The following is a 27,716-nucleotide window of genomic DNA, read 5'->3' on the forward strand; positions in this document are numbered from 1 at the left end:
CGCCATCTTCCTGCACTATCCCCATATCCTTTGATGACATTGGTACCCAGAAATCTATCGACCTCTGCTTTGAACATACTCAATGACTGAGCTTCCACAGCCTTCTGGGGTAGAGAATTCCAAAGATTCACCACCACCTGGCTGAAGAAATTTCTCCTCATCTCAGTCTTAAATGGTCTACCTCTTATTCTGAGACTGTGTCCCCTGGTTCGAGAACCCCCCCACCAGGGGAAACTTCCTTCCTGCAACTACCCTGTCAATTTTGTACACTTCTATGTAATCATCTGTAATTCTTCTAAACTCTGGAGAATACAGGCCCAGTCCCCACAATCTCTCCTCATAGGACAATCCTGCCATCCCAGGGATTAGCCTGGTGAACCTTCATTGCACTCTTCTATGGCCAGGATATTCTACCTTAGGTAAGGAGACCAAAACTGCACACAGTACTCTAGGTGTGGTCTCACCAAGGCTCTACATAACTGCAGCAAGACTTCCTTACTCCTGTACTCAAATCCCCTTGCAATAAAGGCTAATATACCATTTGCCTTCATAATTGCTTGCCGCACCTTCATGTTAGCTTTCAGTGACTTAGGAACAAGAACATCCAGGTCCCTTTGGACATCAACATTTCCTAATCTCTCCCCATTTAATAAATACTCAGCGGGCAGAATTTTCTGCCCATCGGACAGGCGTGCCCAACCCAATCTCCGGCAGGCAGGGAGCCGATCCCCGCTGGAGAAGCGGGCCCCGTGGCCATTTTGAGTGGGCGGGCCAATTAAGGCCCGCCCAACGTGACACCCGGCAGGAAGCGCTATGCGCTTCCTGTGCATGCGGAGGTGGGGGATTCCCCAAATGCGAGAGTGCGCTCTTTCGCGCATGCGCACGAAAGAGCGCACATCTCCCTGAGGTTAAGTGCTGCCTCAGGTAGATCGATGACAGCTGTATAAACATTAAAAATAGAAAAAAAATCCTTAACATGTCCCCCTCATGTGACAATGTCACACGAGATGGGACATGTTTCTAAGAAGCACAGAAACTTTATTACACTTTTTTAAACCCTACATGAAACCTCATCCCGCTGGTGGTTGAGGTTTCATGTTTTTTCAGAAGCCCGCTGGGGCTCCTGGCCTGCCCGCCAGCCTTAAGGTTGGACAGGCAGGTCCTTTAATTGTTTTAATGATCCGGTCATTGGCCTCAATTGGCCATTGACAGGTCGGCGGGCGCACAGCTGATTTTGCTGTGCCCCCCCACCCTTCCTGAAGATTTAAATGGGGCAGGATGATGTCGGGGGTTCCCCCTGACATCATCCCGCGTCATTTTGCGTGTCGGCGAGCGGGCCCCGCCCCCTGCTCGCTAACAGCAAAATTCAGCCCAGCATTTCTGTTTTTCCTACCAAAGTGGATAACTTCACATTTTTCCACATTATATTCCATCTGCCATGTCCTTGCCCACTCACTTAGCCTGTCGAAATCCCCTTGAAGCCTCTTTGCATCCTTCTCACACTCACATTCCCACCAAGTTTTGTGCAATCAGCAAACTTGGAAGTATTACATATGGCCCCCACATCCAAATCATTGATATAGATTGTAAATAGTTGGGGCCTAAGCACTGATCCTTGTGGTACCCCACTAGTCACAGCATGCCAACCTGAGAATGATCCGTTATTCCTACTCTGTAATTTCTGTTGGTTAACCAATCCTCAATCCATGCCAGTATATTACCCCCAATCCCATGTGTTCTAATTTTGCTTACTCTCCTCTTGTTGGGACCTTATTGAAAGCCTTCTGAAAATCCAAACATATTACATCTACTGGTTCTCCCTTATCTATCCTGCTAGTAACATCCTCAAAAACTCCAACAGGTTTGTCAAACATGATTTCCCTTTCATAAATCCATGTTGACCTTGCCCAATCCTATTATTATTTTCTAAGTGCCCAGTTATCAGATACTTTATAATAGACTCTAGCATTTTCCCAACGACCGATGTCAGGCTAACAGGTCTGCAGTTCCCTGTTTTCTCTCTCCATCTTTTCTTAAATATTGGGGTTACATTTGCTAACTTCCAATCTGCAGGCATCATTCAAGAATCTATAGAATTTTGAAAGATGATCACCAATGCATCCACTATCCCTACAGCCACCCCGTTCAATGCTTTGAGATGTAGAACATCAGGTCCAGGGGATTTATCGACTTTCAGTCCCATTAATTTCTCTAGCTCTACTTTTTTACTAACACTAGTTTCTTTCAGGTCCTCAATCTCACTAGTCCCTTGGCTACCCAATATTTCAGGGAGGTTTTTTTTGTATCTTCCTCTGTGAAGACATATGAAAAGTATTTGTTTAGATTCTCTGCCATTTCCTTATTACCCATTATAAATTCTCCATTCTCTGCCTGTAATGGGCACACATTTGTATTTATTAATCTTTTCCTTTTTACATAGCTTTTACGGTCCATTTTTATATTCCTTGCTGGTTTACTTACATATCCTATTTTCTCTTTCGTTATCAGTTTCTTGGTTCTCCTTTGCTGAATTTTAAAATGCTTCCAATCCTCAGCTTACTACTTCTTTTTGGCAATTTTCTATGCCTCTTCCTTTGACCTAATAGAATCTTTAATTTCTCTTGTTAGCCATGATTGGATCACTTTTCCTGCTGGCTTTTTGTGCCTTAAAGGAGTATAAATTTGTTGCAAACCATGTATTAATTCTTTAAATGCTAGCCATTGCCTGTCCACCATCACACTTTTTCACATAGTTCCCCAGTCTGCCTCAGCCAACTTGCCCCTTATACCTCCCGTATTTAGATTAAAGACGGTAGTTTCAGGTTGAACTCTAGCATTTTCAAACTTCATGTAAGATTCCATCATATTCTGATCATTCTTCCCTAAAGGCTCCTTTACAACAAGATTATTAATTAGCCGTTTCTCGTTGCACAATATTAGATCTAAAATAGCCCGTTCTCTAGATGGTTCCTCAACATACTGATCTAGAAAATCATTGGCCAGAGTTTTCCCATCCGCGAGTTGGGGGGTGGGGTGGTGGGGGGGCCCGCTCGCCGATGCGAAAATGACGCGGGATGACGTCGGGGGTTTCCCCCGACATCATGCCGGTCCATTTAAATCTTTAGAAAGGCGGGCGGACAGCTGATTTTGCGGTCCACCCGCCAACCTGTCAATGGCCAATTGAGGCCATTGACAGGATAATTAAGATAATTGAAGACCCTGCCCGTCCAACCTTAAGGTTGGTGGGCAGGCCAGGAGCCCCAGCGGGAAGGAGAAAAAACACGAAACCTCATCCCGCCAGTGGATGAGGTTTCATGTCAGTTTTTAAAAACTTTAATAAAGTTTCTGTGCTTCTTATTAACATGTCCCATCTCATTGTCACATGAGGGGGACATGTTAATAATTTTTTAATTTTTCTATTTTTAAAGTTTTTTAGACTGTCAGTAATCTCCCTGAGACAGCTCTTAGTCTCAGGGAGATGTGCGCACTTTCATGCGCATGTGCGAAAGAGCACACTTTGACAGTTGGGGAATCCCTCCCCCCCCTGCACAGGAAGCGCATAGTGCTTCCCGTCAGGCAGCCTGCTGGGCGGGCCTTAATTGGCCCGCCCATTCAAAATGGTGGCAGGCCCCGGTTCGGTGGCGGGGGTCGGCTCCTGCCCGCCGCCGAGCCACTGGGGCCCGCACGCCATCCGAGGGCAAAATTCTGCCCATTGTGTATATACTCCAGGAATTCGTCCTCCTCAGCATTAGTGCTAATTAGGTTTATCCAGCCTAATTGTAGATTAAAGTCCCCCGTGATTACTGTGTAACCCTTGTTACATGCACCTCTAATTTCCTGATTTATACTGTGCCCTACATTACCATTACTGTTTGGTGGTCTGTAAACAACTCCTACCAAAGTTTATTGCCTCTCAGCTCCACCAAAACTAATTCTACATCTTGATCTTCCAATCTAAGATCCTTTCTCTCAAATGTACTGATCCCATCCTTTATTAACAGTGCAACACCATCTCCTTTTCCTTATTGCCTATCCTTCCTAAATGCCAAATACCCTTGAACTTTCAGTTCCCAATCTTGTCACCCTGCAACTCTGCAGCCACATCTCTGTAATGGCAATTAGGTCATATCTATTTACTTTTTTTGTGCCAGCAATTCATCTACCTTGTTGCAAATGCTATCTGCATCCAGATAGAGTACCTTTAATTCTGTCCTATTATTTTTGCAATCTATGGCATTTGCTGCTGGCACATGCTTATGTTTCTATGCCCTGTCCTTTCCTGCCTCACTCTGATACCCATTTCACTTATTGCTATCCTGCTTTCTTACCTTCTCCTCTCTCTCTGGTTATCACATCTATCTTCACCCCCACTATTTAGTTTAAAACGTTCTCTACTGCCCTAGCTATACGACTCGCCAGAACACTGGCCCCATGTAAAGACTGTTCCAAAGGTCTCTACAGGGTACAGAGTGATATAGATAGGTTAAGTGAGTGGGCAAAGATCTGCAAAGCTCATTTAAGACAGAGATGAGGAGAATTTTTTTTCTCTGAGTGTCACGAGTCTCTGGACCTTTCTTCCTCAAAAGACAGTGGAAACACGGTCTTTGAATATTTTTAAGACAGAACTAGATAGATAGATCTTGATTAACAAGGGGGTGAAAGGTTATCTGGGTAGGCAAGAGGTTACAATCAGATCAGTCATAATCTTATTAAATGTTGGAGCAGGCCTGAAGGGCAGAGTGGCTTACTCCTGCACCTAGTTTGTATGTATAATCGGTACAGCTCCTACTTCCTCCAATGCTGATGCTAATGCCCCAGGAATTGAAACCCATTTCTCCCACACCAATCTGTGAGCCACGTATTTAACTCTATAATTATAATTTACCCGCCAGCAATTTATACATGGCTCAGGTATATTACCTTTGAGGTTCTGCTTTTTAATTTAGCCCCTACCTGCTCATACTCTCTAAGCAGAACCTCTTTCCTAGTCCTACATATGTCGTTGGTAGCTACATGGACCACAACCACTGGATCCTCCCCCTCCCATTGCAAGTTCCTCTACAGCCCAGAGCAGATGTCCTGAACCCTGGCACCGGGCAGGCAGCACAGCCTTCTGGACTCTTGCTCTTGGCTGCAGAGAACTGTGTCTATCCCCCTCACTATACTGCCCCCTAGTACCAGTACATTCCTGTTAGCTTCCCTCCTGCTTGAATGGCTTCCTTCGCCATAATGCCCTGGTTAGTTTGCGCATTGACCCTGCAATCCCCACTCTCCTCCATACAGGTTGCACGGGCCTCAAACCTGATGGACAATTGCAAGGGCTGAGGCTGCTCCACTTCTACCTTCTCGATCCCCTTACCTGCCTCACTTGCAGTCACACCCTCCTGCTCCTGACCAAATCAGAAGACCCTATCCTAACGGGTGTAACCACCTACTGGAATTAAGTGTCCAGTTAACCTTCCTCCTCCCTGATGTGTTGCAGTGTCCACAGCTCAGTCTCCAGCTCAGTGACTCTGAGCAGAAGCTCTTCAAGCCGCAGACACTTATTGCAGACGTGTTTCTGCTGGATAACACTGGCATCCAGGAGCACCCACATCCTGCAGGTGCAGCACATCACCTCCCCGCCATCTTTATTGTATCTTAGTTAAGTAATGAGTTAATTATTTTCTTAATTAATTTTGAATTAAATGTGCTAATAGCCAGGGACTTTACAATTTTGTCTGCTGGCCGTGGACTGAGTCCCACAGCTGCTCCCAGATCTCAACCCGACCCAGCAATTAAACCTGTAAGTGAAATAAGGGCAGAGAGTTATTACACATCTTTAAAAAAATCTAGGTAAAAATCACATTCTATTAAGGCTCACATTGCTGTCAGTGCTCTCATATTATGCATGTAGTTATGCCCCAGATGATGAGAATCATTTAAGATTAATTGCCTTGCCGTCACTTGGGTTGTAGAGGTCTGCGGCTGTGTTTCCAGGTGCCACAAGCATTTGGTGGTGGCTTGACCTTACTGTTGCTGTGCATCTGGGTGCTGCCTTTCGAACTTCAATGCTGGAAAATCATTAGTGCCATTCTCCCACCTGATGCTGCTTTGAGAGAAGAGGAAGGGATATATAGATAGACAAGTTACCTGATCCTTCCAGTGCTTTTTCCAGCTCTATGTTTTGTGTGTCGATTACCTCCACCCTGTGGTGTATGGCTGTCCCCTTCTCTTCCTCCTCCATCATCTGCTGCAGGGCTACCCTCCCTTTCCTCAGCCATGCCACTTTCTGCCCAATTTTGCAATTTTCCCATGTGTGTTTTCACAGCACAAGGGAGTCGAGAGCAACAGTAGACGTTCCTAATGGGACTTTATGAATCTGGCCATGCAGGCTGAGTCCCACAGCTAGATTGCGGGTGTTCAAAGAACAGAGAAAAACATAGATCAAATCCAGTAATGATAAAAGACTTTCTAATAGCACACTTATGCAGCACTGTCTCGAAATTTCAAACTCCCTTAATACTTCCTCTCAGTATATTTCTCTACAAATTTATGAAAAGCAAATAAAAATGGGTTTTATAACTGGCCAGCAATACATACCTTCAAAATTTTACAGATTATTGATAGCTGAAATCTCTCTCGTGCTCTCTCTCTATCTCTTCTCTCTCTCTCTCATCTCTCTCCCAGAGCAGACACCATGTGGCTGGCTTGTTGCAGGCTGCAGATTCAAACTACCCACCCCTGCTGAGTGCCATTCGCAATGGCCAATCAGATTTCAGCTTTGCTAAGATCTGACTAATCAGCATTACACAGAGGTGGGACCTCCGGTTTTGAGATTTGGGACAGGGTCAGGAACAGGCGCCAAAATCTCAGTGAGGCAATGAGCTTCCTCCAATGGAAACAGGAGGCTTCTGTGATCAGTGCCATATTGCATCAGGGAGCACAATTATCAAATTGAATTAAAGCAAATACTGAACTCCTTGTTGGACCCCAGCTTCTCTCCATGTCTCCCCCAGTTACCAGCTCTTTCTGCTTGGTCCTGCCTCTCCCCCAGCTTCTCTCCACATCTCCCTGCATCGTCGACGCCCCCACGTTTTCCCCTAGCTCTTGCCTGCTTCTCCCCGGCTGTTCAGGCCTCTCCCCCTCCGCTGGCCACCGCACTCCCCCACTTGCCGGCTCTGCAACTTCTCTGGCCGGCACTCCACCAGCTTATCCCTGCACTTCTCCTGGGTTCGTCCCGTGCTTCTCCCCCGCTGCCCCCTGCGTTTCTCCCCACACTGCTCCACATACTTCTCCCCGTTCTTCCCCTGGCTCTCCAGGCTTCTCCCCGCACTGCCTTCTTCTCCCTGCGCCCATTGATGAGCGCCTGCGTTCAGGTGCCAGTAGGCCTCAGGCCTCCAATCAATCACACCCCCGAGTGTGACTGAGGCTGAAAGAATGAGTTGAGTGGGTGAGTGATGCTGTGAGTGCGAGTGAGGGGTTAAGTGAGTGAGGGTGATTGCGAGTGAGTGTGCGAGGGAGAGAGAGGGAGTGAGGATACACAGATGCAGCAGGCCCATCAATGCGATATTTCAGCGAGTGCTGGGGGCTCCACCACCTTCATCTCCTCCTCTCCACCACCTCAACATCCTCCTCTTCCTCTCCGCCACCTCAACATCAGCCTCTTCCTCTCCGCCGCTTCCACCTCCTCCTCTTCCTCTCCATCGATCTTGTCCCGACTCTCCATTTTGACCAGCTTTCAGTAACATTAGGCAGCAGTGCTGGTCCCTGGCTGGCTGCTTTCCCAATGTTGAGTTGACGAGAGTTGTTCGGATTGTTCAGATGCCCAAAATTCACATTTATATCAGAGATATGGGGACACATCAGAGTCCCAGTGTGACCCTATCGAGACTCGAGCAATGCTCGTCTTCAGCCAGTCCTCAGTGCAAGCTCGCTGTAAATCAGAACCGGACGTACCCTAAAGTCGGCTGACAATATTGGAGGCGAAATGCTTTCTGGTTGGTTTCTGGTTGACCACAGGTACACACCGGTTATTCTGGTTAGGATGTGACCCAGTTACAGCTATTTTTTTCCTCTGGGTAGCAGTTACTCACCAACCAATTGACTTATGGTTTTCCTGCGCGCTATAAACTGAAACAGCGTTCTTTATACCCTGCACTCCTTGCTGAAGTCTCTCTCCTTACAGCCCCACTCTTCTCACTGAAGTCTCGTTGTTTATACACTGCTTTCCTCCCTGAAGTCTCGCTCTTTGTACCCTGCTCTCCTTGCTGAAGTCGCACTCTTTGTTTCTCACTCTCCCTGCTGAAGTCTCGTTCTTTATACCCCATTCTCCTCGCTCAAGTTTCGCTCTTTGTGCCCCACTCTGCTCGCTAAGTCCCGCCCCTTATATACCGCTCTCCTCGTTGAAGTCTGGCTCTTTGTACCCTGCTCTCCGTGCTGAAGTCTCGCTCTTAGTACCCTGCTCCCCTTGCTGAAGTCTCACTCTTTATACCCTGCTCTCCTCGTTGAAGTCTCGTTCTTTACAGCCCAGCTCTCCTCGCTGAAATCTTGCTCTTTATTCCTCCTTATATGCAGTACTGGATGAGCAGAAATTTCCACCAACAAAATGTTAGGAAAACCAAAGCCATCCTCATTGATCTCCATGACAAACTCCATTCCCAAGACGCCAACTCCATCCCTCGCCCCCTGACAACTGGCTAACTGACTGTTAGCAACCTTAGTGTTATATTTGACCCCGAGATGAGCTTCCAACCACATACCCGCACCATCGCTCAGGACTGTATGTTTCCACCTTTGTAACATCACCCAATTCTGTCCTTGTCTCACCTAGTTGTTGCTGAAACCCTCACCTATGTCCTTGTTACCTCTAAACTTGACTATTCCAATACCATCCCACTTTCTACCCTCTGTACACTTGAAGTTATACAAAACCCTGCTGCCGCATTCTAATGCTCACCAAGCTCTGTTCACCCTTCAACCCTGTGCTCGTTAACATACATTGGCTCCTGGTAAAGCAACACCTGTTTTAAATTCTCGTCTTTGTTTTCAACTTCCCGCCAAATCTTGCCCTCCCTCTCTCTGTAATCTCCTCCAGCCTTCAACACCATGGGCTCTGAAATCCTCCAATTCTGAATTTTATTATATTACTCTTGTGCACCCTGATTTTAATCGTTCCACCAATGACTGCCAAGACCCTAAGCTCTGGAATTGCATCCCTAAACCTCTCTACCTCTCTTACATCCTTTAAGACTCTCCTTAAAACCTACCTTATTTTCCCAAACTTTTGGTCATCTACTCTAATATCTCCTTATGTGTCTCCATGTCAAATTTTGTTTGGTAATGCTCCTATAAAGCAACCTTGAGAAATTTTACTACATTACAGCCACTCTATAAAAAAGTTTTTGAGGGTGTGCTGCAATGAGGAAGGTACTGCTCTTCAAATGAACCATTAGACCAAGGGTCTGCTCCAATGGTTTATATGGAGGTTAGAAATTTGATGGGACTAATTGAAGAGGGGCATGTGTAATCTAGGGGTCCTGACCAATGCTATTTCTGAACAAAAGAATCCAATTAAGAGGGTAATCCCATATTGCTGTTTATGGGTTCCTACACTGTACAGAATGGTTCCTGCATTATGTAAGAAAACACATCATAGTAATTGATTTTATTTGAGATGATTGAGTGACAAGTGCTCCATAACTACAAATTTTATTCAATCAGCCTCTCAGTAAATTATTTAAAATGGATTTTCTCTTCTACTTTTATATTGTATATTTACGAGCACTATTCCCCAACTGACCCGGATCTCATGGTAGTTCAGAAATATGATAGGGCAGCCTATGGAAACTTGCCCGCTCACAAGCTCCCATGGACTGAGAGAAGAACGCACCAGTTGGGAAACTGAGTGCAAGTTTTGTCCTACTGTTCTGTAACCAGGCACTTGGAAACATATGCCACCTGTGATTCTGTGTTCCTATTAAAGGGAAGCTGCAGTCTTGTCAGACCATAGCTGTGGACTGAGGGGGAAATGTTTTAATATTCCAGAATTTCAGATTTTGAAATTGAACACCAAGCTCATTTACTCAATCATTTAGTAATTTAATGCACCATCTGCAAAAAACATTAAAATAACACAATTTTTAACGATGTTTTAATTGTTCAAATGTAGAATGAATCAATTTTACAGCTTATGGCGATCATACGGTTTAACTTCTCAGATGAAAACTTTTTAATGTTAGAAAATTTGAATTTGAGAAGGCTGTTCATTTCTCTGTCAAGGTTATTGTTTTTATAAAATCCAAGCTGTAAGTGTTTAATCAGAGTGAATTCAGCTTTGAGCACCAAATTATAAATTAATGTGATGAATAGCCTAACTGAAAGATCCAATTGGATCTGAATTTGTTAGAATGTGGATGCCTACCTTACATTTACAGCTAGTGACCTGTTTGGACAAAAGTGAAGATACTTTACGTCTATAGTTATAATCAGTTGGAGTCACATTTATGGTTTTTCAATCTGAAGGCACGATTCCAGAATCTAGAGAACTTCGGCAAGTTATGACCAACACATATTCAATTTCCCTATTGTATTTTTCTAATACCAATGGGTGGAAACCATCAGCTCCTGAAGATTTTGCTGAAGCCCCATTATCATTTTTTAACTTGTATTAAGTTTCCCTCTTTAAGTTATTTAGTCTTCTCCGTTTACTGTGAAACTGATACATATATTAATTTAATGCCTGCCATTTCCTTGCCATCCATTTATAGTATCACCTGCATCTATCTTTAATGGACCCACATTTCCCTTAGCCACTCTTTCTCTCAATGTTTTTATAAAACCTTTTACTTGATATCTCTTGCAAGATTTTGTTCATACATCTTTTTTGCACCCCTTATAACTTTTCTTTATATCCCTTTGTTTTTTTTTTAAGAGGTTTCCCAGGTCATTTGATTTCCACTTTTCCTTGCACTACATAAGCTTGGTACTATCTCTTACCTTATTTCAAGTACCTCACAACTACGATAAGGCCAGACTGCCTCCTGCTCCGTGATACCTTAGATAGGCCCATAGGTAGCAAGAACATCGTCCTTGTTGGGAAGAACCAGTTACTGCATTTTATTCTTCCTTGCCTCCACTAAGTTTCTGTTTATCCTGCTGATTGTCAGTAGCACACTCCTCTTCGTGTACCTATGTCCCTACTGGTGTGACTATGTTCTGGAATAAACAATCCAGATATTGCCCCTCCCTTATGTGTCGGAGTGTCCCTAATTCATGTTCCAGCTCAACAACTGAGCCATAGTGTCTTGATTTGGACATTTCCCAAAGGAATGTTTATTTAGAACATCCTTACGTTCCCAGATACTGTAGCCCGGACACACTGCCTGTGCTGCCATTATCTCCTCTATATTTATTTCTTTATTTTACAGCAGTTACTTATTTATCTCCAGTGCTTATTCAAATTTACCACTAAATTATGGTTATCAAATGAACTTAATTTGGTTTCTATTAGTCCTATTTCTCAGGTGTAATAGGCTATACAAAACTATTTACTTAAAACTGATAGTTTGGTTTTAGTTCTTGCTGCCTGCGTATTAATTTTTAACTATAATAATGTCTTAATCCACTGTGCTGTTAAATATTAAAGCATGAATAAATAACTGAATGCTTAGGTTTTATTCCTCAGGCTCCTCCACTCCTTCCTCAGTATTACTGAAGATGTCACTTTTCAGATTCTTCACCTATTGTTTTAGAGCTGTCACTGCATTCCTTGGGCTGTTTTGCTGTTATTAGATGCTTCCTCTGGATCTTTCTTAAGATGCCCCACCCTGGTTAGTTCAATGGTTGGCGTATGGTGCTAATAATCTCAAAGGATGGGTTCAATCCCTGACCTGTCCAGCCTGTAGCCACTTTGTCTGAATGGTAACCATGGGCAGAATTTTACAACAGTGGGATTTTACGTTCCCGCTGAAGTCAATGGGGTTTATAATGGCTCGCCACAGTTTACGGCCCCGTTCCCGCCGTAAAGTTCTGCCCCATGTTATTTTGGGGTCTAAAAGTCAACAATCTCTTGGATCTCATGACTTGCATCCTAGGGTTTAACTAAGTGGCAGCCATGGAGATACCATTGCTACATGTCACTTTTCATGTATGCACTGGTTTTAATCTTCCAGAATTCCCTGGATTCTATTGTTTATTCAGGTTGTAACTAGCAGGGGAGATGGGGGGGAAATAGGTGGATATGGTCTATTTTGATTTTTTTTAAAGCATTCAATACAATGCTACACGAGATGCTATTACATGGAATTGCTGGGGCGGGGGGGTAATGTATTGGAATGGATGAAGGATTTGTTAATGGATAAAAAACAGAAGAGGAATAAACCGGTTATTTTCAGGTTGGCAGGATGTAATTAGTGTGGTACCGCAAGGATCCATGCTTGGGCCTCAGCTATTTACAAGCTATTCAATGACCTAGATGAGAGGACAGCACGTAATGTATCCATGTTTGCTGACAATACAAAGTTAGATAGGGAACTAAACTGTAAAGAGGATGCATAGACGCTACGAAACGATTTAGAGAGGTTAAATGAGTGGGCAAGATCATAGCAAAATGGGACATACCACAGGTCAGTATTAGGACTTTGGCTCTTTTTGATGTATTTTAATGACCTGGACTTGAGTGTACAGGTTTTCCAAAATTCCCTATATTCTAGAATCCAGGGGGATTGGAAGATAGCCTAACACTGCTATTCAAGAAAGAAGAGGGTCAGCACAGTGGTCAGGGACATCAGAGTGTAACTGCGAGTGATGCAGGCAAGGGGACCCAGAGGGCAGGAGTGCAGGAGCTTTAGCCTTTGCTTTTGTCCAACAGGTTTGAGGTTCTTTCAGCTTGTTTGGATGAGAGTGGGGGCTGCAGGATGGATGTGCTGACTGACCATGTCACCGTGGTACAGGAAACATATGAATTAGGAGCAGGAGTTGGCCACTCGGCCCCTTGAGCCTGTTTCGCCATTCAATAAGACCATGACTGATCTGAATGTAACCTCAACCCCACATTCCTGCCTACCCCCAATAACCTTTCACCTCCTTGTTAATCAAGAATCTATCTAGCTCTGCCTTAAAAATATTCAGAGATTCTGCTTCTACCACCTTTTGAGGAAGAGTTCCAAAGACTCACAACACACTGAGCCATTCAAATGGGGGGAGCAAGAAGGAATGTAGTGGTAGTAGGGGTCAGTATAGCAAGGGGGATTAACACTGTTCTCTGCAGCAAAGAGCAAGAATCCAGAAGGCTGTGTTGCCTGCTGGTTGCCAGGGTTCGGGACATCTGTTCAGGGTTGGAGAAGAACTTGCAGTGGGAGGGGGAGGATCCAGTCGTCGAGGTCCATGTAGGTACCAACAATATGGGTAGAACTAAGAAAGGGGTTCTGCATAGACAGCATGAGGAGCTAGGCACCAAATTAAGAAGCAGAACATCAACGGTAATAATCTCTGGATTATTACCTGAGCCACGTGCAAATTGTCATAAAGTAAATAAGATTAGAGAAATGAATGCATGACTCAAAGACTGGTGTGGGAGAAGTGGGTTCCGGTTTATGGGACACTGGCATCAGTATTAGAAAAAGTGGGATCTGTACCATTAGGACAGTCTACACCTGAACCATGCTGGGGCCGGTGTTCTAGCGAGCCGCATAATTAGGGAAGTAGAGAGGGTTTTAAACTAAACAGGCAAGGGATCAAAATTGGGAAGAGAGGGATGACCTAAGTTCAGGAAACCAGGATGTAGAAACAGTTTGGGTAGAGATGAGAAATGATCAAGGCAAGAAGTTACTTCTAGGAGTGATGTACAGGCCTCCTAACAATAACTGCATCGTAGGGGAGAGTATAAAGGAAGAAATAATGGGAGTTTGTCAGAAAGGGACGGCAATAGTTATCGGGGTTCTTAATCTACTTAAAGACTAGATAAATCAGATGGGAAAAGGAGCCGAGACGAGGAGTTCTTAGAGTGTTTTATGGATGGTATCTTAGAACAGCACATTCTGGAGCCAACTAGAGAACAGGGTATACTAGATCTGGTATTGTGCAACGAGACAGGATTAATTAATGATCACATAGGGAAGACAGCCCTAGGTAGCAGCGATCATAATATGATTGAATTTTACATTCAGTTTGAGGGAGAGAGGAGTAGATCTAAGACTATTACTTTACACTTAAATAAGGGCAATTATAAGGGCATGAAGGCAGAACTAGTGAAAATGAACTAGCAAATGAGGTTAATAGAGATGCGGTGGCAGACATTTAAAGGGCTATATCAGAATACTCAAAATAGATGTATTCCAACAAGAAAGAAAAATTCCAAGGGGTGGATTCGCCATCCATGGTTAACTAAAAAAGTTAAAGAAAATATCAGATTTAAAGAAAAAGCATATAATTGTGCAAGGATGGGTGGCAGGTCAGAAGACTGGGCAGAATATAAAGAACAGCAAAGGAAGACGAAAAGATTAATAAGGAGGGAAAAAAATAAGAGTATGAGGGGAAGCTAGCTAGAAATATAAAAACATACTAAGAGTTTCTATAGATATTAAATAAAAAAGAGTTAACAAAGTGAAGGCTGGTCCTATAGAAAGTGAATCTGGGGAATTAATAATGGAAAATAAGGATGAATTGAAATAGGTATTTTGCATCAGTCTTCACTATGGGGGATACAAATAACATCCCAGACATAGCTGTAAATCAGGAATTGGAAGGGAGGGAAGAACTCAGGAAAATTACAATCACCAGGGAAGTGATATTGAACAAATTGTTGGAGCTGCAGGCAGACAAATCCCCAAGTCCTGACAGACTTCATCCTAGGGTCTTGAAAGAAGTGGCTAGTGAGATAGTTGGTGCATTGGTTTTAATTTTCCAAAAGTTCTTAGATTCGGGGAAGATGCCATCAGATTGGAAAATAGCAAATGTAACTCTTTTATTCAAAAAGGGAGGGAGACAGAAAGCAGGAAACTACAGGGCAGTTAGCTTAACATCTGTCATAAAAATATTAGAAATGGATGTTATTTTTTGTATATTTTGGGGAATATCAGCCCGTAACCTCCGAGCTCCCTAGCATTGGATTTGGGGGGGTAAGCCAAAGATCTGCTGGGAATCCCCCTGGGAAGTTCCCAGGTAAGGGTTTGCATGGCAATTGCCCAGTAGTGGTAACTTCCTCTGCACTGTGCTGGGAACCATCTGAAAACGCAGTTTAAATCACAAACTTCAGGTGGCTCCGCCGGGGTTATACCAATAGTTATTCAAAAAGATTTAGGTTAATTAAAATTTCTTCTAACTTCCGAGTAACTACTCTATAAACCCAGACCAACTCCCATGTCCTCCGACACCCCCGGAACTCCGACTGCCATCCATCCGCTCCGGACTCGGCCTCTGCCCCATAAGACCATAAGACATAGGAGCAGAAATTAGGCCAATCGGCCCATCGAGTCTGCTCTGCCATTCAATTATGGCTGATAGGTTTCTCAACCCCATTCTCCCGCCTTCTCCCCGTAACCTTTGATCCCCTTACCAATCAAGAACCTATCTATCTCGGTCTTAAATACACTCAATGACCTGGCCTCCACAGCCTTCTGTGGCAATGAATTCCATAGATTCACCACTCTCTGGCTAAAGAAGTTTCTCCTCATCTCTGTTCTAAAAGGTCTTCCCTTTACTCTAAGGCTGTGCCCTCAGGTCCTAGTCTCTCCTACTAATGGAAACATCTTCGCCACGTCCACTCTATCCAGGCCTTTCAGTATTCTGTTAGTTTCAATCAGATCCCCCCTCATCCTTCTAAACTCCATCGAGTATAGACCCAGAGTCCTCAAACGTTCCTCATATGTTAAGCCTTTCATTCCTGGGATCATTCTCGTGAACCTCCTCTGGACCCTCTCCAGGGCCAGCACATCCTTCCTGAGATACGGGGCCCAAAATAGCTCACAATATTCTAATGTGGTCTGACCAGAGCCTTATAAAGCCTCAGCAGCACATCCCTGCTTTTATATTCTAGTCCTCTCGAAATAAATGCCAACATTGCATTTGCCTTCCTAACTACCGACTCAACCTGCAAGTTAACCTTAAGAGAATCGTGGACTAGGACTCCCAAGTCCCTTTGCACTCCAGATTTCTGAATTCTCTCCCCATTTAGAAAATAGTCTATGCCTCTATTCTTCCTACCAAAGTGCATGACCTCACACTTCCCCGCATTGTATTCCATCTGCCACTTCTTTGCCCATTCTCCTAACCTGTCCAAATCCTTCTGCAGCCTCCCTGCCTCATCAATACTACCTGTCCCTCCACCTATCTTTGTATCATCTGCAAACTTAGCCAGGATGCCCTCAGTTCCTTCATCTAGATCATTAATGTATAAAGTGAAAAGTTGTGGTCCCAACACTGACCCCTGCGGAACTCCACTAGTCACCGGCCGCCATCCTGAGAAGGACCCCCTTATCCCCACTCTCTGCCTCCTGCCAGACAGCCAATCTTCTATCCATGCTAATACCTTGCCTCTAACACTATGGGCTCTTATCTTACTGAGCAGCCTCCTGTGCGGCACCTTGTCAAAGGCCTTCTGGAAGTCCAAGTAGATAACATCCATTGGCTCTCCTTTGTCTAACCTACTCATTACCTCCTCAAAGAATTCTAACAGATTTGTCAGGCATGACCTCCCCTTCATGAAACCATGCTGACTTTGCCCGATTTTACCATGCACTTCCAAGTATTCTGAAATCTCATCCTTAGTAATGGACTCTAAAATCTTACCAACGACCGAGGTTAGGCTAATCGGCCTGTAATTTCCTGTCTTTTGCCTCACTCCCTTCTTAAACAGGAGGGTTACATTAGCGATTTTCCAGTCCTCTGGGACCCTCCCTGACTCCAGTGATTCCTGAAAGATCACCACTAATGCCTCCACTATCTCTTCAGCTATCTCCTTCAGAACTCTGGGGTGTAATCCATCTGGTCCAGGTGATTTATCCACCTTCAGACCTTTCAGTTTTCCTAGCACCTTCCCCTTGGTAATGGCCACCATACTCACCTCTGCCCCCCGACTCTCTTGAACTTTGGGGATGTTACTCGTGTCTTCCACCGTGAAGACTGACGCAAAGTACCTATTCAGTTCCTCCTCCATTTCTTTGTTCCCCACTACTACTTCTCTAGCGTCATTTTCCAGCGGCCCAATGTCCACTTTTGCCTCTCTCTTACCCTTTATATATCTAAAAAAATTCTTGCAATCTTCTTTTATATTACTGGCTAGTTTACCCTCATATTTAATCTTCTCCCTCCTTATTTCTTAGTTGTCCTCTGTTGGTCTTTGTAGGCTTCCCAATCCCCTGGTTTCCCACTGCTCTTCGCCGCATTGTATGCTTTCTCTTTAGCTTTTATGCTGTCCCTGACTTCCCTCGTCAGCCATGGTTGCCTCGTCCTCTCTTTAGTATGCTTCTTCTTCCTAGGGATGAATTTTTGCTGTGTCTCCCAAATTACTCCCAGAAACTCCTGCCATTGCTGTTCCACTGTCTTTCCTGCTAGGCTCATCTCCCAGTCAATTCTGGCCAGTTCCTCCCTCATGCCTCTGTAGTTGCCTTTATTCAACTGTAATACCGTTACATCTGATTCCAGCTTTTTCCTCTCAAATTGCGGGTAAATTCTATCATATTATGGTCACTTCCTCCTAAGGGTTCCTTCACTTTAAGCTCCCTTATCAAATCTGCCTCATTACACATCGCTAAATCTAGAATTGCTGTTCCCTAGTGGGCTCCACCACAAGCTGCTCCAAAAAGCCATCTCATAGACATTCCACAAATTCTTTTTCTTGGGATCCACTACCAACCTGATTTTCCCAGTCTACCTGCATATTGAAATCCCCCATGATCACTGTAACCTTGCCTTTCTTACACACCATTTCTATCTCCTGGTGTATCTTGTGCCCCACATCCTGACTACTGTTCGGAGGCCTGTACATAACTCCCATTATGGTTTTTTTACCTTTGCGGTTCCTCAATTCTACCCACACAGATTCTACATCATCTGACCCTACCTCATTTCTTGCTATCGATTTAATTTCCCCCCCACCCCCACCCCCAACCACAAACCCCCAGACCTCGGACTCCCCAAGATTCGCCCAAACCTCTGATCGACCTCTTCCCCCGGTCTTGGACCCTCCCGACCTTGGACCCCACTAGCCCCAGTGTCGGACCCCCCACATGACCTCCCCTCCCGACCTCTGACCCCCACGTCCTTGACCCCCGCACACCCCACACCAACCTCGGGCTCCCCCAACCTCACTGACCTTGGACCTGCAATGGCCCCCCCGAGCTCCGACCCTCCGATCCCTGACACCCCAACTGCCCCTGAACCCTGACACCCCCCACCCTCCACGGACTTCCGAACACTGCCCCCTCAAACCTCTGACCGACCGACCCTCCACCCCCCCCCCCCCCAAGACTTCTGTCCACCCCCCCTCCCCAACCCGGACACTCCCAGAGATCCCCAGCCCCCAAACCCTATATGCTTACCTTCCCCTGGCCTGTCAATTTCCCTGGTCCTTTAAACTTACCTGCTTTACTGCAGCAAGTGCCATAAACAAGGGGGCCTGGCCTCCTTGAATACGGTGGAGCTAGACTTCGCTGGGGCCTGCGAGGAGTTCGATGCAGGCCCCAAGCAGCTCCAGCGAACGGAAATGGCAACGTAATTTTCAAGACCAGGTAAGTAGGTATTTATTTCTTCTAACTTCTGTGGGTCAGCGCTTTTTGGTGCTAGTTGGAAGTTACAGCCCATTGTGTTATTCTGTAAAGAAGGTTGGGGGCAGGGGAGGCAGTGTGTGTGTGTGCGCGTGTCATTTAATTAAGCTGGGCAGAGTTGAAAGAATTCAGGTTGTCTGGTTGTTTGGAAACATGAAAAGGATGAAGATGTTAAGTTGAGGTAGAAGTAAATAGGTTAGATCTAACATTCTGCATTTTTAGATTAGTTGAGAGGTCATTTGAATTTCAAAGGGCACTCAGAGGTAACAAGGAAAATGTTTGCATCTTGCAGGAGTACATAGGTAAATAGTAGCGGGGATATTGTGTTTTTATTGACCTAAAAGCAAAGACAAGATGGAAACATGAAAGACCTTATATTTGAAAGGGTTTGTGTTTCAAAGGGGTGTGAGAACAATGAGAGTGAGATGAAATGGGAAAAAAAGGTATGATAGAGTTACTGTGGATCATTGCTTTTAGCTATTAACTGGAGAGATGGAAAAATAGCTGTTAAACTGGGGATAGCTGAAGCTGTCTGAGCTGTTGAGAAGTCTTGGGCTGCAGCAAGCAGTTTTATCCTGAAGTGAATTCCACTGTGGAGTGGAAGAGGGTAAAAGTCATGTGGTACACCTTTATTGAAGCTACGGCAGTTTGTCTTGTGTAATATTACCGGATTTCATATTTAAATATCTATAAAGGAGCGTTGCCTGGAATGTTTTTACTTTTGGGTTTGGCCAAGTAGAGAGATTTGGGGGAATGCTTTGTAAGACTAACCATAATTGTATAACTGTAATCTTGTGTGCTTAAGTGTTCTTTTCTTTCTTGTCAATACAACTTTTACTTTTTAAAAACCCAAAAGTGTTACTTGACCTCTTACTGCTGAGATTGGCATGTTGTCTTCTCCTTATCAGAATTTTTTAAAAACTTGTGGCCTGCAAGCCAAGTTTCCCTCTGGGATTTGGGTTTGCACACCAGTTAACACCAGCTGTGGTCATAACAGTAGCCAAGTTTGCTGATGATGCAAAATTAGGTGGGAATGTTAGCTGTGAGGAGAACTCAAAGGCGGCAAAGAGATAGACATGTTAAGTGAGTAGGCAACAAGTGTCAGATGGAGTATAATATATACGGAAGTATGAGGTTATTCACTTTGGTAGAGAGAATAGAAAAGCAGAATTTTTTTTAAAAGGGGTGCAAGTTCCAAATATTGATGTTCATTGAGATCTGGGTGTAGTCATACAAGGATCACAGAAGTCAAGCAATTAGGAAGGCAAATGGCATATTGCTTTGGTGAGACCACACCAGGAGTACTGTGCACAGTTTTGGTCGCCATATCTAGGGAAGGATACACTTGTTTGGAGGTGGTGCAGCAATGGTTCACTACATTGCTTCCTCGGATGTGTGGGTTATCGTACGATGAGAGGCTGAGTAAATTGAACCTATATTCTCTGGAGTTTGAAGAATAAGAGGTGATCTCATAGAAACATTGAAGAACTTGAAGGGGTTCAAAAGGTTAAAGACTGAGAGGTTGTTTCTGAGGCTAGGGAATCCAGAACATGGAGTCAAGGTCTCAGAATAAGGGACCGATGACTTAGGACTGAGATAAGGAGAAATTTCTTATTCACAATGTTGTGAATCCTTGGAATTGTCTACCTCCAGAGGATTGTGGATATTCCATCGTTGAGTATATATAAGGATGAGATTTTGGTGTCTCAGGGAATCCAGGGATTTGGAAAGTAGCAGGAAAGTGGTGTTCCATCAGAAGATCAACCGTGCTAGTATTTCAACGGTGAACCCGGCTCAACAGACTGTGTGGTCTACCCTTGTTCCTATTTCTTATATTCTTATACAGGGCATTATTTCAAAATTTGCGGATGACACAAAACTTGGAAATGCAGTAAACAGTGGGGGCAATAGTAACAGGCTTTAGAAGGACATAGACTGGTGAAATAGGCAGACGTGGCAGATGGAAAACAATGTAGAGTGGTGTGAAGTGATTCGTTTTGTTAGAAAGAATGAAGAGAGCCAATATAGATGAAATGGTACAATTTTAAAGGGGGTGCTGGAACAGAGAGACCTGGCTATATCTACACAATTCTTTGAAGGTGGCAGGACAGGTTGAAAAGGCAACTAAAAGGATGTAGGAAATTCATAGTTTTAAAAATAGAGATGTAGGCCAGGATTTTCCAGTGGTCGGGCGGGCCTGGGAGCATTCGGGAAGCCGACTGCGCCTGCGACCGGGCTACGACCGCAGTTTCACACTGGCTGGCCAATTAACATGCTGCAGTGCTCAGTGCTGCTGGGGTGGGGGTGGGAGGAGTGTGAGCGCGAAAGTTTGTGCATGTGTAGGGGTGCACACATTTAAAGTTCCCAGAGGCACAGAGCTGCCTCAGGGAGCTGAAGAATTTTGAAAATGAAAAATGAAGAGGTTAAAAATGTTAATAACATGTCCCCTCATGTGACTTTGTTAGAAATTAGTTTGAATTGTTTTTTTTAAATCACTGATGGAAACCTCATCCCGACTGTAAGGTTGGACAGGCAGCAAAAAATTTCAGTTAATTAGATCCTTAATGGCCTTAATAGACTTGTTCATTGTTGGCAAGCACGCTGCCGACTCCCGCGCACGCCCACGGACTGAAATATCATGCATCATTTTACGCTTGTTCGGGTCGGGCGCATGCCCAACCAACGAGCGCAATATCCTGCCCATAGATTACAAAAAGCGTTATGCTAAACTTTTATAAAACACTGATTAAGCTGCAGCTGGAGTATTGTGGACACCATGTTTTAAGAATGATATAAAGGCCTTGGAGAGGGTTCTAGAACTGTACCAGGGCTGAAAGACTTCAGTTACAGAGAGAAACTGGGGTTGTTGCCCTTAGAGCAGAGAAGGTTAAGGAAAGATTTGATCATGTTTTTCAACATCAAAAGCTTTTTGAGTAAATAAGGTGAAACTGCTTCCATTGGCAGAAGTGTTGGTAACCAGAGGTCACAGATTTAAGGTAATTGGCAGAACTACCAGCAAGTTGTGATTTGGAATGCACTGCTTGAAAGAGTGATGGAAGCCGAATCAGTCGCAACTTTAATAAGGAAGTCGGATAAATACTTGACGTGGAAAAAATTGCAGGCTACAGGGAAAGAGTGAGAAGAATTGATTTGGTCTTTCACAGTGCTGGCACTAGCACAGTGGGTTGAATGGTTTTCTACATGTTTCTCTGATTCTAAAGAGCTCAACAAAGGGATATTTGAAATGCTGAAAGAATACTCTGGGACACTGCTCGACAGCACCCATTCACTCAACAACAAGAACAATAACAGTCCAAACACAAACAACTGTAAAACAGTAAAATATCCCTAGCAGATCCATCGAGGGGAACTGGAGAAGAATTAGGAGAAGAAGTAGAGTATGTGATTGAAAGTAGAGAAAGGATAAGTTTAGGTGCAGGGAGAGATGCAGCGAAGTAGAGGGAATTAGAAAACTGTGTCATCCACACAGTTGTGGGGGACTAGAGACCCCTTTAGTTTGGACTCTGAAGAGTAGAGAGTGCAAGATGCGTGGTAGGATGGCGAAAACATGAAAGGACCTGTGGAGAATAAATCTTTTAAAATCAATGTGTTGAAGGATAGGAAACAGTAGAAGTCTATGGGAAGAGGGATGATAGTACAAGATAACATGTAGGCAGTTGAGTTTTGAGTGAATTGGAAGGTGGAGCTCTAAGTGAGTTGGAGTTCGTTCAACCACTTTTAGGGATATCAGAGTTTCATAAACGATCAGTTCTCTATTGTATAATGTTTAATATTGTTTTGTTCATTTTAACTTTTATATAACAAGGCAGACAATGTTTCTTTGCTACATTGATGTTATTAAACTGTAAATAAGCATATTCAGAAATTACTCTATTACCCTGTATGGAAAAAGCCTAACTTGAATGTGGATGGCCTTGTTGGGTGTTTGCTTCACCTGAAGCAGATGCGGTTGAAATTCTGGTATGGAAAATATGCAAAATTATTGGCAAAAAGCACTGATATTGCTGACACTGAGCAAGATACTGGAGTTATATGGAAAAGTCCCCCGGATTAACGTATCCTCCTGCATTCCCTACTGCTAGCAGAAGCCTCAGCAGATTGCACTCTGCAGACTAATACTTTTTTGAGTAGAAGAGAAGCGGAGCTGTAGCAGATTGTGATCAGTGCAGTTTTCACGAAAAGTGATTTCAGCAAAGAGGAAATTAGGAGTTAGGTAAATTTGAGTTTGCTTGACAAAAGGTTTGACAATTGTGGAGGGTTCAATGTTTAGAGTGATGCACACAAGAGATATCGGAAGTACAAGAGTCAGAAAGATGAGCCTTGGCCTTTGGTGAAGCTGGCGAATGAAGATGGAAATGGACAGAACAAGTTTCAAGAAGATATTGCAGAAATGCAAGATGAGGAACTGCTCCTGGCGGTGTCATAGGCTGCATTTGTTTGTGAACCTTGAATATTCTTAAATTGATGATGGGTAAAAGACAAAGCAATCATGAGAGACCATCGTTATTGACAGGCCAACAAATCCACACAGTGATGTGTCTCTTTTTCCCCCCATCCAACACAGCTATGCAATAAACACCCATCCATTTGCAAACAGGCTGGGTCAGGGCTTTCTCTGTTGATGGGGAGGCTTCCAAGAGATTCAAGCCTGTAATAAACAGCTGGCTGTGGCAGGGAGCCACATTTGTCTATGGGAGCAGTTCTGCTTCCTGCTCAGAAGGGAGAGAAACTTTGAATAAGTGCCAGCAACCAAAAGAATTTGGGAGAGGGGAAAGATAAAGTGCACTAGAGTCCTTAGCAGACTTGACAATGTCCATGAAGTACTAACCTAAGCAGTTAAAAAAAAAAACCTTCTATAAAGTTTATCCAGTAACAAACACAACATTTCTTTCCAGTTGACTACAAGATAGTCTCCATCTTCTGGATTGTTGGTATTTGTTTTTCATTCGTTCATGGGATGAGGGCGTCTTTGGCTGGGCCAGCATTTATTACCCATCCCTTGAGAACTGAGTGGCTTACTAGGCCATTTCAGAGGGCATTTAAGAGTCAACCACATTGCAGTGGGTCTGGAGTCACATGTAGGCCAGACTAGGTAAGGATGGGTTTTTACGACAATTGACAATGGTTTCATGATCATCATTAGACTTTTAAATCTAATTTTTTTTTATTGAATTCACATTTCACCATCTGCCATTGTGGGATTCAAACCCAGGACCCAGAGCATTACCCTAGGTCTCTGGAGTATTAGTCCAGTGATAATACCACCGCCTCTCTGTGGGATTAAATTGAAAACAATATGAGGAAAATAATTGAAAGCAGTAATGGCCAAAATGTAAATTTGAAACCTTGCCAGTAATCTCGTCTTCCTTTTAATTGCTGATCAAAAATGGTCGCCAATGTACATTATTTTAAAAAATGTTTTTCTCTTTTAGAAGCAAGATGGCATGTCCCATCAACAAAGATGCTGAGTTCTTACAAAGGAATACAAAGGGAAACCATAGGCAAAGAATCTCCAAATAAGATTTTACATGTAAGATTCAGCAGCCTTCAAAGAAATGTCATCAGCATGTTTGTGTTTGCTGTATGTTTCTACTTCCAGTAACCTCCCCCACATCTGTTGAGCTGTCACTGCCTGTGAGGGGCCACTGAGTAAATATTGCCTGCTAGGAATGCTGTGTGACTCTCGTACATCACACTGCACATCTCTTGAGGAATGGAATTGAAGGCTCAGGATGGGGAAGAGTCATCACAGGGTTCATTAAACCAGAGAGGAGGAAGAATGTCAAGTTACAAGCCCTCACCAAACTGGTTCAGCCCAGTGGTATCACATAACTATTTGGTCAGCGTTTTTACTGTTAAATTCTGCACAGTAGTTCTGTAAAGCAATGAGTGTATACAGACCCAAGTTAATAAATCCTTGTACTTGTAAGGGTTGTAATATTTCATAATAAAAAATTGGTTAAATAGATCCCTTATTGATAATCTACTCCTGCATCGTAAGGAGTGCTTTGACACCCTACTTGCGTGTGGAGCTGGCAGCACTGAGATCTGAAGGCAGCTCTGCATTGCTGTGTCAGGCAGCATGGAGTTCAAAACACTGTGCAGGGTTCCATATAACTGAATTGTAGCTCTAACTGCGTGGAGCTCCATTTACCTGAACTGTAACTGTACATTGTGCGGACCTGCATTTACCTGAACTGTAACTGTACACTCTGCATAGCTCCAATTACTTCTCCTGTAATTGCATACCATCCTTGCATATATGACAGTTAAAGTTTGGTAAAGAAAAACACAATAATGGGAGTGGGTTCTGGCCCTCATTGAGGACGGATGCCACGTAATGGTTTGGTGCCCCACTCAAACTCCTCTACTGTCCCTGCCCATGTTAGATGACTTACTAAAAAGTAACATCAACTGTGTGACTTCAACTCCTCTGGTATTTTACAAATGCTACAGTATAACTGGGCCATTAGGTGTAGTTGTGTGAGCTGCAAGAAAATTATTATCTTTTTAAACTTGATGCAGGGTCCCACAGTTAACATTTGACTTGTCTTACCACTTTTGGTGCCTGCTCTTGGTTACAGCAATGTTTGCATTGGAGGAGTAAACTTGGGGAGAATTGCTCTGGTTGCTCTGCACAGCAAAGTTGTGAAACTGCTCTTTCTTTAAATCATTTCTGATGGTCGCATCACATTCTTACCAGAACAATCCTTCTGTTAATTAAGTAAATATTGCTGTGCTCTTTGTAATTGTGTTTGAAATTGATTGCTTCAGAAACAAAAATAAATGTTGAGCAAATTGGATGCTTGTTCTACCCCAGCCATAAGGCATTTTTCCCCAATCATTTTCAATTTAATTAACAAAATTACCATAAGCGGCTTCACCTTCTCATTAGAGCTCATGAAAGAAATAGTGCTGACAAAGAGAAGCTCTATCAATCTCTCACACCTTTTGTGTCAAAGGTAACTGTGTCAATTAATGCAATTATAGCATTTGGTGATGAGAGATCCATTTGTGAAATTGGGTTGGGAAAAGCAATTGAAGCATGTTTATTAGCACATATTCTCTGGTATTTGCATCCATTTTAAGGCAGTATTTTCTAAATGAACATGTGCGTAGTCTGAACCAGGAGAAAGTAAAGGCACTTGGGTTCCTGTTGGGCTTAGACACGTGTTTTCAAGGCCAATAGTTATAAATACAGTATGAGTTGGTTTTTATAAGATTACATTGTAGTGTATTTTCATAACCTACTGCCCCAGAGTCAAAGAATACAATCATTAGCAATTCTGCATTTGTATTTTGATTTGTCTTTAACTTAAGTGCCGATGGGAAAATTAAAATGTGTTATTAATCTTATCCTATAAATACAACTCAGATTTGGTGCTGGTACAATGGGCTTTTAGGGTAAAACAATAATTGTTGTTAATGAATGTGTTTAAATACATAAATGCACCAGGAAGTAATTAGTTTTCTTGGGTTGTGTATCCCTTTTCCTCGTCTCTAGATTGCAGATAACAATTGCTCAAGTCATTCCAGCAGTAATACTCTGTCCAGTAATGCATCCAGCAATAGTGATGATAAACAATTTGGTTCTGGTGACTTAATGGATCCAGAATTGCTGGGATTGACATACATTAAGGGGGCCTCCACGGACAGTGGGATCGACACAGCTCCATGTATTCCACCACCATTGATGGGCACAGTTCATTTGACGGGCAACAGGTCAGCAGTGCAAAGCAGAGCGGAGCAGATGGTGCAGTGGGTGGATCACTCTGAAGATGGAGGGCCTGAAGATGGACAAGCAAAATCGTACACCGTTCACAACTATGCTGCTGCAATTTCCGCCAGCCTTGCCACCCAAGGAAGTACTGGTGATCTCAGTGAGATCTCGTCACATTCCAGGTATGAAGAGTTCCTAGTTCAGCTAATTAACTTAACATGACTATATCATGCATATTTATATAAGGTTAAATGATCATTACAAAACAGTGCACTTAAATGGGCATCTTTGACCAAGACGGGAAACAAGTACAATGCCTGTACCAGAAACGTGCACTTAACTACTTGAACTGCATTAATTTGCTGATGGTGCTGATAGTTGAGGATATTTTTCTGAAAGAGCTATCTTACGGGATTTTGTAGGAGCCCAATCTGTAGTGCATAACCCAACCTTGTAGTAAACATTGAGAACTAGAGAGGTTTACAAACCATAAGGAGGCCATTTGGCCTTTCACTTTTGTGCTGGTGTTTGCTAGAGAAATCCAGCACTAATCCCACTTTCTCCCTTTAACTGTGAACATTTGCTTCAAATATTTATCCAATTCTCCCTTAAAAGATGCAATGGTCTTTGCCTCAACGACTCACTGTGGTATGCATTCCATATACCAACAACCCTCTATAAAAAGAAGTTTAGTCCTCTCTGAAATACACCAAGAAAAATATTTTTGTGTACAGATTTACTTGCCTAAATATCTTGATTTTATGAAGACACTTGGGGGTAGCATTGCCAGGAATAATGCACTGCTTAATCTATAGGAAAAGCTCTTCAAAATTTACAGTCGGCATTCTTTCCTTATAGAATCTTGCAGCACAGAAGGAGGTTGTTCAATCCAGCATGTCTGTACTAGCACTGTGAAAAACTATGCAATTAGTCTCATTTCCATCCTCTTTTCCCACAGCTCAGTGCTTTTTTTTTCTTTTTAAGTATATTTCCAGTTCTCTCCTGAAATTTACCGTTGGATCTGCTTCCACCACCCTTTCGGGCAGTGCATTCTATACCATAACTTCCATATCATAACTTGCTATATAAAAGAAGGGAAAAAAAATTCTTATCTACCCGATTGTTTTGCCAATTATCTAAAATCTATGTCCTCTGGTTACCGACACTCCTACCAATTTGGTCATATGTCTGAACAGGCTTTAATACTTGAATATATGCTGTACTGTCAATGT

General features: G+C 43.4%; 1 protein-coding gene across 4 annotated transcripts in view; it reads left to right on the forward strand.

The window, feature by feature from the left end:
* Positions 1-27,716, forward strand: part of LOC144680703 (signal-induced proliferation-associated 1-like protein 2) — a 637,588-nt gene that overhangs the window by 478,639 nt on the left and 131,233 nt on the right. For all 4 annotated transcript variants that reach the window (XM_078541960.1, XM_078541959.1, XM_078541961.1 and 1 more), the window contains 2 exons: positions 24,197-24,294; positions 26,269-26,666. In XM_078541960.1, coding sequence (XP_078398086.1) covers positions 24,197-24,294; positions 26,269-26,666 — 496 coding nt within the window. The remainder of the gene's footprint in view (positions 1-24,196; positions 24,295-26,268; positions 26,667-27,716) is intronic.

The sequence above is a fragment of the Cetorhinus maximus genome, chromosome 5 (genome assembly GCF_964194155.1).
Source record: "Cetorhinus maximus chromosome 5, sCetMax3.hap1.1, whole genome shotgun sequence".
Taxonomy (NCBI): Eukaryota; Metazoa; Chordata; class Chondrichthyes; order Lamniformes; family Cetorhinidae; genus Cetorhinus; species Cetorhinus maximus.